The 15,246-nt window shown below is 43.6% G+C and overlaps 1 protein-coding gene across 5 annotated transcripts in view; it reads right to left on the reverse strand.

Moving 5' to 3' along the window:
• Positions 1–1,140: 1,140 nt before the first annotated feature.
• Positions 1,141–15,246, reverse strand: part of LOC124144013 (streptococcal hemagglutinin-like) — a 46,560-nt gene continuing 32,454 nt past the window's right edge. For all 5 annotated transcript variants that reach the window (XM_048385769.1, XM_048385772.1, XM_048385770.1 and 2 more), the window contains 3 exons: positions 11,997–12,148; positions 9,830–10,140; positions 1,141–7,712 (listed from right to left, as the gene is read on the reverse strand). In XM_048385769.1, coding sequence (XP_048241726.1) covers positions 9,830–10,140; positions 11,997–12,148 — 463 coding nt within the window. In that variant the 3' untranslated portion in view covers positions 1,141–7,712. The remainder of the gene's footprint in view (positions 7,713–9,829; positions 10,141–11,996; positions 12,149–15,246) is intronic.

A 15,246-nucleotide genomic window follows, 5' to 3' on the forward strand; every position in this document is an offset into this window, starting at 1 on the left:
TTCGAATTTATACCTATTTGAGAGTAAAAAATGACATTTTGTCTTTTCTTTTTCTTCTTCTTTTTTTCCTTGTACCTTTGTTTAAGTCAATGTCAAGACGTTAATATTATATATACTACTCAAAAGAAGTTAAAGAACACCCAATTCTTTCATATTACTATAGTTAATCTCACATGCCAAGACAGATTAACTATAGTAATATGAAAGAATCGGGTGTTCTTAAACTTCTTTTGAGTAGTATATTTGTATAATCAGGGGCCTGGATACTCTGGGAGAATCTCTTCGTGCAATTGACGAGTCATTGATGGACGTTTCCGCTGTGGAACTATCTCTCTCGGAGGGTTACTCAAGACAAAATGTCTTTGACCTTGTTTTTTATCATGTTGTTTTATCATACATTAATCGCTGTATAATGACTTGAGAACGAGGGCTGGATAGGTTTTAAGGGACCATTGCGTTGTGATGACGGAAAGAATGAATGGTAGCTTGATAGCTGTGATCAACGCTCTATGGCAGCGACATTAGTTGTGTCGGAGAACGTTAACATGTCTTGGACTCCCACCATAACTAGCTTTATCAGTCAGACTAACGTGGACGGACAGGAAGATTTACACGACCGTAAAATGGATACCATGTATTAGCCGACTGAATTGTAATTAGAATGTGTAGCTGTTTGTGTTCTGATAACCATAGATAAGGTTTGGTTATTGGTTGGTTGGTTGTTTTACGCTGCACTCAGCAATATTCCAGCTATATGACGGCGGTCTGTAAATAATCGAGTCTGGACCAGACAATCCAGTGATTGATATCATGAGCATTGATCCACACAATTGGGATGGATGACATGCATCAACCAAGTCAGCGAGCCTGACCACCGATCCGTTAGTTGCCTCTTACGAAAAGCATAGTTGCTTCTTACAACAAGCATGGGTTGCTGAAGACCTATTCTACCCCAGATCTTCAGGGGTCAAGCATTGGATTGGGTGGTCAGGCCCGCTGACTTGGTTGATGCATGTCATGTCCCAATTGAGCACTGATCTACGCCATTGGGATATGATGACGTGCATCAACATAGTCAGCGAGCCGACCACCCGATCCCAGTCGCCTCTCCTAGCTGATAAACATAAACAACAAACAAAATACCAAATATAAACATGGTATACTTTCAGTGTCAAAAACAAATGATGGACATCATAATAGGAACAATATTTACATCATGTAATCAACTTTTAACATTCAGAGAGAAGAAGCAGTTACTTCAGGAAAACACTGCAATTTTCACAAGATCTTAATTCTTACAGAACTGTTAACATATTTTCATTATCAGGCTATCCTAATTCGGATATCAAAACACCATATAGAAATGCTGTAACATTTTAAAGTTTATGTATCCAAACATTATTGAAAAACAACAACATATTTTTCTTTTTACCGCCATGATCAAATCACAGATCCATTATGCTGATACACTTCTTACATTTGTTCAGCTTCATGCTGACAATAGTCTTAAACATTTGTACAATCTGGATTTTTCCCCGAAACAAGTTTAGTGCCACAAAAAAAAAGCTTCAACTTCAGCCTCTTGGGTAGGAAATGATATCACGGCATGTCAGCTTGATGTGGGAGTAAAGTCTGACAGGATACAGGTATCAAGCGTATACAACTTTGGTCAAACCTACGAGCAAGGTGTGGTGCCGACAGACCAAGGATCATGATCATTGCACACCTGGGATCTTAGGATCCTTGCACACCTAAGGGTTACAACTCAGCACAGAAATTTGCATACTGGGCCAATGTCCCCACATACTAAATACACACATTCAATCATGAAACACTCAGCATAGTCACTTCCTATCACATTATTCTTACTATGCAGCCTTAATATGCGTATATAAAGTAAACTCAACATTTGGTTGAAAAATAGTCGACATAGGAATCTACATGATGTACAACAGCTACTAAAAATGAAAATAACATGCAAACTTGAACATTAATAATTCATATTCTCACCAGAATAAGGTACAGGCATTCAGATCAAGGTCAGATCAACCATCAGTCATATGAAAACATTTGGTGTTCTTTAACATCTTTGGAGTAGTATATTTATTTACCAAACCTCAGAAGTAGGCTTTTCAGCAGGGACAAATAGAAGCAATATTTAACAAAATTCACATTAAATTAGTTTTGGGTAGTAATCATATAACCTTCATTCTATGCTATTACAACCAGCCCTATGAAGAGTTTGTTTCAATAAACGTATGATGTAACCGCCATACACAGTCATGTCAACATATGTGATTCATACCAGCATGCTTTCTGCTTTCACCCACAACCAATCTTCTTCCCCAGACAAGAGAGTTAACTGACTTTAAAAGTCCAGTTTCCACGCTTGCTGAACTAGGCTGGTATTATGGAGTTACATTTTGGCTGAACTAACGAGTCAATGCATAGTCCAATCAAAATCGCGCAACGAAATCGAAATCCGGTTCGTAAACTGTCATGCTGATTTCGGTTGATTGCAGGATTTGAAAAGCATGTGCACCACCAACTCATGTCTAACAGATATTTTCCAAATCTTTTCATGTTCTTAATCAAGATGGTCCCGTGAGTTGATGCACTTCGCGATGTAAGACTGGTTTTATCACAATATAGATCCTGATTATCGATCAGATCGTTTTGACTGGGCATCGCCATTTTGTTACAAGCAAATGCAAGTGATACGAGAGGTGGAATCTGATTGGTCCAAAGGAGAAGCATAGAAGGGACATAACTCGTAATAGCCACAGGTGGCGCTACAATCGGGCCCAGGAATTCAAGCCAGGCAAAGGTGGAAACTGGACTTTTATAGTCTGTTAACTCACTTGCCTCGGGAAGATGTGCACAACCACTCTGACACATCAATACTAATCAATACCACTGGTGATGTTTTTGACAAAACTTGTGATATATTTCATATTATCATATTGGCAGAATTTGGTGCAATTTATCAACGTCTCACCAAAATCATAATGGATGGCATCTGTGACATATATAGTATTCCATTACACAAATCATACAAACACTATGACAAGGCTAAAAAAGGCAAATGGGATTTTTTTTTAAATTACATTTTTAGTTTCAAATATACGCTTAATTAATTGGGAAACAACAACTATTTTGATGACAAACATGCACACAAAGATATACATATGAAAATACTTCGTAATATATATATATTTATTAAAGATAATCTCAATTTGACAGCACCCATACATCGATTTGATATTAACCTTGTCACATTCTATCAACAGCTGCAATTGCTATACAAGGAGCTCTTTCTAGTTTCCTGTAGAAACATGTGATAAACACTATGAGAACAAGTAAAACACCAAGCACGCACGCACGCACGCACGCACACACACACATACATACATATCACAAATAAATAGGATTAAAAAGCACCGTTGGGTAACTCTTGGTAATTTTTTTTTGTTATTTTACTGTATTTTCACAGACCAAACAACATATTACCAACATTGTTTGTTGGTTAATGCCGCACTCAGCATATGGTGGCGGTCTGTAAATAATCAAGTCTGGAAAGACAATCCAGTGATTGACACCATGAGCATCGATCTACATAATTGGGATATGATGACATTAAAGAACATCTTAAAAATAACTAAATATTTTTTTCCTTTTCTAATCATTCAGCTAAATTAATTAAAACACAGGCATTCCTCAACACTGCTTGCACTTGATGAGATCCCTGCAAACACTGGCAAAATTCCCGACACCTTAATGCAGGACATTACAATGATACTATTAAAACAATGGTAGTTTCCAGACCACCTATTTTGGTTACAAACAATAGTGAGTGAGTGAGTGAGTATGGTTGTACGCCGCTTTTAGCAATATTCCAGCAATATCACGGCGGGGGACACCAGAATACAAACAATAGCAAAACAGGAAGGCAGACCTGACTCTGAAAATAACAGATAAATTGGCTCTGATAAAATGGCCATAGCTTATATGCATAGATGTAGTTGTTTGGTTTTAATTGCATTTTCTAAAACACTGCATTCTTAAATTAATATTTGTGTCAAAGAAAGTAGTACACTCCCAGGTATCTTCCATATTGAAACTGACTGGTAACACAGAAGTCAGTAATTGTGCTGGCACTTGACATGTAAATTATTTAACAATACTAACACATGACAAAGGCATTTGGCGACGGTGATGTTCTGGATGCAAAAAGCTACATTAAGGTTTAAGATTGTTTGGTAGTTCCACAAGCTGACTTTCACAATGAGATATGAAAAGAACTGTTTGGGAAATATTTATATACAGAGAGATTATTATACAAGCCTGTGTGTCATGCTGATATGAATAAAGTATCAGAATTCTTGTATTTCCCGAGGGCGAGGGAAATAAATTAATTCTTACATAAGTTTTGTAAGATCAGTATGACACACATGTGAATGTAATAATTTCAGTATCACCCATCATTTCTAGATCCTTTTGAGCTCCTCTTTAGCACTGATCATGATCGGCGTCTTAGAAAATCACAATGGTCGAATTACATCAACATTCTTCATCAATGACATTGTTTCTAGTGTGACATCATTCCGACTTACGTCACAAGAAGATTTGAATGATATCAACAATGACATCCGAATGACGTAATACACTGGTGCGCATGAAGTGATATTTGCACAAACTCGGTTATCTAAAAAAAATAATAGTCTTGGTTCTCAGGCACCGCGCCGCATCATCATAAAGTCTGTCGCACGTTGTTTTTTTTTCATTTATATCTTATTTTTAAAAATCCTAATACCCGGAACTTAAAAACAATGCGGTCCAATATAGCACGCGGTTCCTTCTCTTTACATGCTCACTGCTTTACTGCACATCTAGTGTTATGGTCATGGCGGCAATAGGAGTTTGTATGCTTGTTTATGCAGGGAGGCCCTTTCCCAGGCTGATGGTACACAACTGTTTATTTGGTTTACATACTAGTTTGAACAAGCAAAAACAACAAAAAAACACTGCCTGCCTGCACAATATTTTCAAAAGTCATTGCCTGAGGACCTATTCTATTATTTTTTTAAACCTAACAACGAACTTTGAAACCATCCGACATTAAGCTGGTTGATGGTTTCAGAAAATCATAGTCAACAAAAGGTCACTGTTTCTGGGTCATGGTTTCACTGAGCCAACAAGCGATTGCCATTTCAGTTCAGCATAGCCCCCACTACACAACATACACGGTTCAATGATCTCGTCACCATGGTTACCACAACTGTAACGCCACCAAGACATGTGACTTCATCAGTTGTGTACCTTCGGAAAATCGCAAAGCAGGAACTTTATATTTGACCACGAGGTGGTGGTCGGGCTGGTGGGGAGTTTCAAGATATCACAGTCTACACAAAGTGTTCATTGTAAGTCATGGTTGTCTGTAAATATTTCAACAAGTGATTGCCATTCAGGTTCAGAATAGCAACCAATACACAACAAATGGTTTCCTTGTCAACAGTCTTTTTTTCACACCAACAGAATCAGGTTGGTATGTCCCTGGTAGTCACTGTGTGTTAAGTAAACCCATGGAGATCTCTGGAGTCACTGTGTGTTAAGTAAACCCATGGAGATCTCTGGTAGTCACTGTGTCTTTAAGAGGCCAATGAAGATCTCTGGAGTCCCTGTGTCTTTAAGTGGCCCATTAAGATCTCTGCAGTCACTGTGTCTTTAAGTGGCCATGAAGATCTCTGGAGTCACTGTGTCTTTAAGAGGCCCATTAAGATCTCTGCAGTCACTGTGTCTTTAAGTGGCCATGAAGATCTCTGCAGTCACTGTGTCTTTAAGTGGCCATGAAGATCTCTGCAGTCCCTGTGTGTTAAGTAAACCCATGGAGATATCTGGAGTCACTGTGTCTTTAAGTGGCCATGAAGATCTCTGCAGTCCCTGTGTCTTTAAGTGGCCATGAAGATCTCTGCAGTCCCTGTGTCTTTAAGAGGCCCATTAAGATCTCTGCAGTCCCTGTGTGTTAAGTAAACCCATGAAGATCTCTGCAGTCCCTGTGTGTTAAGTAAACCCATGGAGATCTCTAGAGTCACTGTGTCTTTAAGTGGCGCCTGAAGATCTCTGCAGTCCCTGTGTCTTTAAGTGGCCATGAAGATCTCTGCAGTCCCTGTGTCTTTAAGAGGCCCATTAAGATCTCTGCAGTCCCTGTGTGTTAAGTAAACCCATGAAGATCTCTGCAGTCCCTGTGTGTTAAGTAAACCCATGGAGATCTCTAGAGTCACTGTGTCTTTAAGTGGCGCCTGAAGATCTCTGCAGTCCCTGTGTCTTTAAGTGGCCATGAAGATCTCTGCAGTCCCTGTGTGTTAAGTAAACCCATGAAGATCTCTGCAGTCCCTGTGTGTTAAGTAAACCCATGGAGATCTCTAGAGTCACTGTATCTTTAAGTGGCGCCTGAAGATCTCTGCAGTCCCTGTGTCTTTAAGTGGCCATGGAGATCTCTGCAGTCCCTGTGTCTTTAAGAGGCCAATTAAGATCTCTGCAGTCACTGTGTCTTTAAGTGGCCCATGAAGATCTCTGCAGTCACCGTGTCTTGAAGTGGCCCATGAAGATCTCTGGAGTCACTGTGCGTTAAGTAAACCCACAAGGATTTCTGGAGTCCCTGTGCCTTGAAGTGGCCCATGAAGATCTCTGGAGTCCCCGTGCATTGAAGTGGCCCATGAAGATCTAATGGAGTCCCCGTGCATTGAAGTGGCCCATGAAGATCTCTGGAGTCCCCGTGCATTAAAGTGGCCCATGAAGATCTAATGGAGTCCCCATGCCTTGAAGTAGCCCATGAAGATCTCTGGAGTCCCCGTGCATTAAAGTGGCCCATGAAGATCTCTGGAGTCCCCGTGCATTGAAGTAGCCCATGAAGATCTCTGGAGTCCCCGTGCATTGAAGTGGCCCATGAAGATCTAATGGAGTCCCCGTGCCTTGAAGTAGCCCATGAAGATCTCTGGAGTCCCCGTGCATTGAAGTAGCCCATGAAGATCTCTGGAGTCCCCGTGCATTGAAGTGGCCCATGAAGATCTAATGGAGTCCCCGTGCCTTGAAGTAGCCCATGAAGATCTCTGGAGTCCCTGTGCCTTGAAGCAGCCCATGAAGATCTCTGGAGTCCCCGTGCCTTGAAGTGGCCCATGAAGATCTCTGGAGTCCCTGTGCCTTGAAGTGGCCCATGAAGATCTCTGGAGTCCCCGTGCCTTGAAGTAGCCCATGAAGATCTCTGGAGTCCCTGTGCATTAAAGTGGCCCATGAAGATCTCTGGAGTCCCCATGCCTTGAAGCAGCCCATCGAGATCTCTGGAGTCCCCATGCCTTGAAGCAGCCCATCGAGATCTCTGGAGTCCCCATGCCTTGAAGCAGCCCATCGAGATCTCTGGAGTCCCCATGCCTTGAAGCAGCCCATCAAGATCTCTGGAGTCCCCATGCCTTGAAGCAGCCCATCGAGATCTCTGGAGTCCCCATGCCTTGAAGCAGCCCATGGAGATCTCTGGAGTCACTGTGCCTTGAAGCAGCCCATGGAGATCTCTTTGAGTTAGCCCATGGAGGGAATCATGGAGCCGTAGGTCTTGCTGTTCAGTAGAGTCAGCAGCATAGCAGTCCCCGGGTCACTTGGTGTAAGCAGCTTACTGACACAACTTCCTGAGGTCTCTCAAACTAATGTAAATAGTGCCACTGTAACAAAGAGAACCATTTTTATAAGCTACTGTAAGCAGTGAAGCAAAAACTGAACAATACAATGGTCTGTAATGGTGACAAACATAAATAAAACTTTGGAAAATGTCATTTATTTTAGTGACCCAAGGAATATGTTAAGGATAAAACATAGCTCTGAGGATGTAGGCTTAATGGGGAGGGGAAAACCCAAGGGCGAAGGGCGAAGTGTTCACATTCCCAACCAAACCATTTATAAAACCAAAAGAAAATCTGAAACAACATTTATCAACAATTTTCCATGATCCTTAGGTGTGGTGAGTATGGTTTTACGCCGCTTTTAGCAATATTCCAGCAATATCATGGCAGGGGACACCAGAAATGGGCTTCACAAATTGTACCCTTGTGGGGAATTGAACCCAGGTCTTTGGCATGACGAGTGAACACTTTAACCACTAAGCTACCCCACCTGCCCTTAGGAAACAGACTTAATCTATATCTCGCAGGCACACATACTTCTCAAAAGCATTGTGGTTCACTCACTAGGCTACAAATACAAAGGTCTCAAGTTCAATACAAATAAAAGAGAAGTAACACTTGTTGTTTGAATTTAAATAATAACACACATTTAACTATGTTAGCAAAATGTGCGTTAGGTACAATGGGTATAATGTGTGTTTGGTAGGTTGGGTTCAATAGCAAAATACATCTCTAATGAGGGAAATTCAAAACATGTAAAACCCACTTTACAGGTTTTCCCTCAGGAAGACCCGGGGACTTTCAAGGATATTCTGTAGAACCATCACACTGAAGGACAAGATCTGAGGTACAGAGGAACCCTGCTACAGAGGAACCACACACCACTAATCTGGAAATCCTTCCTACCGGACAACTTTTATGAACCAAAAATTACTTTGCTCCGGAAATCTGTTTTCGAAACTGGACCTTGAATTTCATGAACCTGCAGTGCACTTGCACGGTATTATGCTCCACGCACAGGTGTGAGTGACGATGTTTGTGTAGTAGGCCATCACACAGAAAGAGACAGCCCACATCAAAAGGGTGTGTAGCGGAGTAAGATACACTTTGGAAAGATATTATCAGAGCTACAGATAAGCAGCAAAATACTCCCCCAAAATATTCAAAACCCAAATACTTTCAATTAAATTGTGTACAGAAACACATGCATTAAATGAAGAACTCAAATGTATAAAAACAGCATGTGTAAATACCCATTGAAGCTTTTTCAGAATGCGTACAAAGCTAATTATGAGCTAATTTACTTTCCGAGTCAAGCTTATATATTTAGAACAGTTATATACATCTAAAACATTATATTTTTTTTTTAAATCTTAAAATGTTCACTAATTTTTGAAAAACCCAATAAAGTGATGGATAGATGAGTGTAATAATATTGGTTTCCCAATGAAAAATGTAATAACCCAATTAAAATAGAAACCCTAGCATAGAAACTCAATTGCTCAAAAAGTTATCTGGAGCTCTGTATTATTTATCTAATTCTTATAGGGCAACAACTATCAATTATGAATTTGACAGGGGTTTGATGTTTGAATTAATCTATCAGTTAGCTTTTCGTTATTGAGTTGGGAATGGGAGCTAACTCTGATCAGTTTACATATCCTGAAATTGTTATCCAGTCGATTCCTTGAAAAAGGCAAGTGTCAGGATAAGCGGGGTTCCACTACCAGTATCAGTTTCATGTTGTTTAACGCCGCACTCAGCAATGTTCCAGCTATATGACAGCGGTCTGTAAATAATCGAGTCTGGACCAGACAATCCAGTGATTGATATCATGAGTGAGTGAGTATGGTTTTACGCCTCTTTTAGCAATATTCCAGCAACATCACGGTGGGGGACACCAGAAATGGGCTTCACACATTGTACCCATGTCGGGAATGGAACCCAGGTCTTTGGTGTGACGAGCGAACGCTTTAACCACTAGGCTACCCGACCGCCCCTTGATATCATGAACATCGATCCATTGGGATACAATGACATGCTTCAACCAAGTCAGCGAGCCTGACCACCCAATCCCGTTAGTCGCCTTTTACGGCATGCATGGGTTGCTGAAGACCTATTCTAACTCGGATCTTCACGGGTCTCCACTACCAACTTACTTATGACTTGTACTCTAGGACATATTCTGGGTAACTCTGGGCACTATCAAACGTCACATATATCCCCGGCTGATTCATACTGTTGGCTGTTGAATTGAAGGGTCTCCGTTTGGTGTCACTGGGGTCGACAGGCGGCCGCCTCATGGTGGTGTTGCCGAGAGTGTAGCGTCCACACACAACGCGGGCTATCAACAGCAGGTAGTGGCCGTGGAAGAACGGAGCGTTCCTCCTGTTGCGGTGGTAGTGGGCGCCGTGCATGATGTTCTGGACGTAGCTGTGGGAGTAGTGGGCTTCAACAGCAAAGTAGGACCCTGGAAGAGTGAGTGAGTGAGTGAGTGAGTGAGTGAGTGAGTGAGTGAGTGAGTGAGTGAGTGAGTGAGTGAGTGAGTGAGTGAGTGAGTGAGTGAGTGAGTGAGTGAGTGAGTGAGTGAGTGAGTGAGTGAGTGAGTTAGTTAGTTAGTTAGTTAGTTAGTTAGTTAGTTAGTTAGTTAGTTAGTTAGTTAGTTAGTTAGTTAGGGTTGTTTTGCCATATGCAGTTTATGATAGAATATGCAACTGTAATGAGTAGGGATGAGACATATGGACGAACAACTTCATTACAATTAGGATCGATGGTTTCGGTGTAGGTTCTAACACTGTTATCAAGCAAGTGAGTATGGTTGACAAGAATATATACAGGATAGAACGCAGTGTTTATACAATTGAGTAGGTTTAAGATCAGTTACACTGTTGTATCTGTAATGAGTTGTTTCTGCATGAAGTTAGTCAGTGAATGCAACAACTGTGTCCATGACACTTTGGAGGAACATACACACAAGCAATGCAGAACTTACCAACAAGAAAGGCAATGTATTCAATACTGCAAGATGACATTATGTGCCAAGTTTGTTGAAGAAATATGGTACGGTTTTCAAGATCTGCTCCGGAAACGAGGACTACCGCCATTTTCAGTATTGTTCACACATTGTGACAACGTCCTCTCACAGTGACATCAGATTTCAATGTCAACTAGAGTGAGTGAATGAGTTTGGGTTGATGCAATTTTGCACCAAATTTAAGTTTTATCATGACCTGTAAGCTCAGCTTGTCGGAGGGAAAGTGATGCAGGTCATTCTCATTGATGTAAGTTATGAAAGATTGGGTATGGTACTTACAAACTGCGATGAGATGAGATGCGATACGATACGATACGATACGATACGATACGATACGATACTACGATACGATACGATACGATACGTTACGATACATATATCATATCCCGACATGGCAGTTTATTTCATAAGTTGACATTCTTTCTTTTCACAGATGAATCACAACACTGAATCACAACATTGAATCATTTGTTTTTAAATTTCAGAGAAACACTGTGAATGTTATGCTATTTATAACCAACCAGGAAATACTAGAGAATCAAAAGCTTGTCGAACATTTTTGTCCACCATATTAAAAATTTGTTATTTTTCACAGGTTTTTTTACCAATGTTACTTGTAATGTAATCAATGTATAGTTTGTATTGTGATACAGGGGTTGGAAATCAATTTATCATATACCCATCAATGATACTAGGCAGTTTGATAGAGCCAACATGGAGACTGTCATATCACAGGGGGTGTAATAACCAGACCACCGCAGGGCTGATATGGCTTGTCAATGCATTTTGAATGGGTAAACGATATCAGTCCAGCTGGTAAGAAATTAGAGTTAATTCCCTTGGTGTGTCGTCTGCTCATCTGCTCAGCTAGCTTTCCCGTGACAATGACTTCCAAACAAGGTGAAACTGTTTTGTATTTACTTGCAAATAGATACATTTTACAATGTTATGTTATATCATATGCTGAAAAGGTTATTATATGGCAGTTTTCATATCATACCCTCGCCCTGGTCAGATAGGGGGTCTAGGTTTTTTCTGGGGTATGACTTGAAACCTGCCATATATTAACCTCTATTATTGTAGCATGGGCCTTGTGTCGGGATACAATACTGTATCATTACACCACTAATCACAGAAAATATGAGACAGAATGGAAGAATCCTGTGTTGAACAGGCACCAGGTCTCAGATAATGTTTCTCAGTGACAACGATGCATCACACAAGATGAACATGTTGCATATTATTAAAACGTCCTTCTCATATCTTTACTGTCAGAAAGCAAGACGACTTGCCTTGTCCAAAAGATGACCCATGGGCACCACACAGCCTCCAGTCAAAGCCCTCCTTGCATATAGCATCTATGGCAGTGGGGTCAGTGCCATGGAACAGATGGTTCTCGTTGAGTTTCGGCGGACCGAAGTCCTCCAGGATGTGAGACCTGGTCCTACAAGACAAACAGCAAACGGTTCAAGAGGCTTTTATATCAATTGGTTCTGACAAACACGCATGAACCTTAATCGGTATTTTGTATTTCAATTTAGTATTTACTATTAACAAATAAGTGATCAAACAGGAATACTCAAAGAAATAGGAATAGGAAAAATGTACTTAAAAATTAACATGTTGTATTTGATGAATTAATAAGAACAAAATATATCCCTCACTACAATATTACATGAACTTGGAAATTCATGATATTAGTATACATATGTGACCTCACATATTGCAATTTCCTTCTTAACTTCGATCATATAAAACAGAACCCAAAATGTACCTCTTCTACCTCCAAGGTGCACCTTGCCCTTGGTGACAATTTGGCAGTGATCTGTCCGTGACAGATATACAGACAGGGACCAGCCAGCCAGAGACCAGCCAGCAAGGGACCGGCCAGCCAAGGACCGGCCAGCAAGGGACCGGCCAGACAGGGACCGGCCAGACAGGGACATGCCAGACAGTGACCAGGCCAGACAGGGACCGGCCAGACAGTGACCAGGCCAGACAGGGACCGGCCAGCCAGTGACCAGGCCAGACAGGGACCGACCAGCCAGGGACCGACCAGCCAGGGACCGCCAGACAGGGACCGCCAGACAGGGACCGCCAGACAGTGACCAGGCCAGACAGGGACCGGCCAGACAGGGACCGGCCAGACAGGGACCGGCCAGCCAGTGACCAGGCCAGACAGGGACCGGCCAGCCAGGGACCGCCAGACAGTGACCAGGCCAGACAGGGACCGCCAGACAGTGACCAGGCCAGACAGGGACCGGCCAGCCAGGGACCGCCAGACAGTGACCAGGCCAGACAGGGACCGGCCAGCCAGTGACCAGGCCAGCCAGTGACCAGGCCAGACAGGGACCGGCCAGACAGTGACGAGGCCAGACAGGGACCGGCCAGACAATGACCAGGCCAGACAGGGACCGGCCAGCCAGTGACCAGGACAGCCAGGGACCGCCAGACAGGGACCGGCCAGACAGTGACCAGGCCAGACAGGGACCGCCAGACAGTGACCAGGCCAGAAAGGGACCAGCCAGCCAGTGACCAGGCCAGACAGGGACCAGGCCAGACAGGGACCAGGCCAGACAGGGACCGGCCAGCCAGTGACCAGGCCAGACAGGGACCGCCAGACAGTGACCAGGCCAGACAGGGACCGGCCAGACAGTGACCAGGCCAGCCAGGGACCGGCCAGCCAGTGACCAGGCCAGCCAGGGACCGCCAGACAGTGACCAGGCCAGACAGGGACCGGCCAGACAGTGACCAGGCCAGACAGTGACCAGGCCAGACAGGGACCGGCCAGCCAGTGACCAGGGCAGACAGTGACCAGGCCAGACAGGGACCGGCCAGCCAGTGACCAAGCAAGACAGGGACCGGCCAGCCAGGGACCGCCAGACAGTGACCAGGCCAGACAGGGACCGGCCAGCCAGGGACCGCCAGACAGTGACCAGGCCAGACAGGGACCGGCCAGACAGTGACCAGGCCAGACAGGGACCGGCCAGACAGTGACCAGGCCAGACAGGGACCGGCCAGACAGTGACCAGGCCAGACAGGGACCGGCCAGACAATGACCAGGCCAGACAGGGACCGGCCAGCCAGTGACCAGGCCAGCCAGTGACCAGGCCAGACAGGGACCGGCCAGACAGGGACTGACCAGACAGTGACCGGCCAGACAGGGACCGGCCAGACAGGGACTGGCCAGCTAGGCCTGAGTCTTGTTGTGTCAGGATAAGTATACTCATATCATGAATATCCAGTCTTATCCTTACAAAAAACATTGTAATGCTTATCTAAATGATGGTGGCGGGGACCTACAGGGCATCATATTGGACCCACAGGGCTTCATATTGGACCAACAGGGCTTCATATTGGACCAACAGGGCTTCATATTGGACCAACAGGGCTTCATATTGGACCAACAGGGCATCATATTGCACCAACAGGGCATCATATTGGACCTACAGGCCATCATATTGGACCTACAGGGCATCATATTGAACAGGGCATCATATTCGACCCACAGGGCTTCATATTGAACAGGGCATCATATTGGACCCACAAGGCATCATATTCAACCCACAGGGCATCATATTTGACCAACAGGGCATCATATTGGACATACAGGGAATCATATTGGACCTACGGGGCATCATAATTGACCTACAGGGCATCATATTGGACCAACAGGGCATCATATTGGACCTACAGGGCATCATATTGGACCAACAGGGCATCATATTGGACCTACAGGGCATCATATTGGACCCACAGGGCATCATATTGGACCAACGGGGCATCATATTGGACCTACAGGGCATCATATTGGACCCATAGGGCATCATATTGGACCTACAGGGCATCATATTGGACCTACAGGGCATCATATCGGACCCACAGGGCATCATATCGGACCTACAGGGCATCATATTGGACCAACAGGGCATCATATTGCACCAACAGGGCATCATATTGGACCCACAGGGCATCATATTGGACCTACAGGGCATCACATTGGACCTACAGGGCATCATATTGGACCCACGGGGCATCATATTGAACAGGGCATCATATCAGACCTACAGGGCATCATATCGGACCTACAGGGCATCATATTGGACCCACAGGGCATCATATTGGACCTACAGGGCATCATATTGGACCTACAGGGCTTCATATTTAACAGGGCATCATATTGGACCCACAGGGCATCATATCGGACCTACAGGGCATCATATTGGACCCACAGGGCATCATATTGGACCTACAGGGCATCATATTGGACCTACAGGGCTTCATATTTAACAGGGCATCATATTGGACCTACAGGGCATCATATTGGACCTAAAGGGGCATCATATCGGACCTACAGGGCATCATATTGGACCTACAGGGCATCATATTGGACCTACAGGGCATCATGTTGAATCCACAGGGCAATATTCTTGAGAAGATTGCTGCAGATTGTTCTAAAGGAATATTTACAGGTCATGAATAACTAACATTCTTGAGAAGATTGCTGCAGATTGTTCTGAAGGAACACTTACAGGTCATGAA

Source organism: Haliotis rufescens, unplaced genomic scaffold (assembly GCF_023055435.1).
Source record: "Haliotis rufescens isolate VD_foot unplaced genomic scaffold, xgHalRufe1.0.p SCAF_6, whole genome shotgun sequence".
NCBI lineage: Eukaryota > Metazoa > Mollusca > Gastropoda > Lepetellida > Haliotidae > Haliotis > Haliotis rufescens.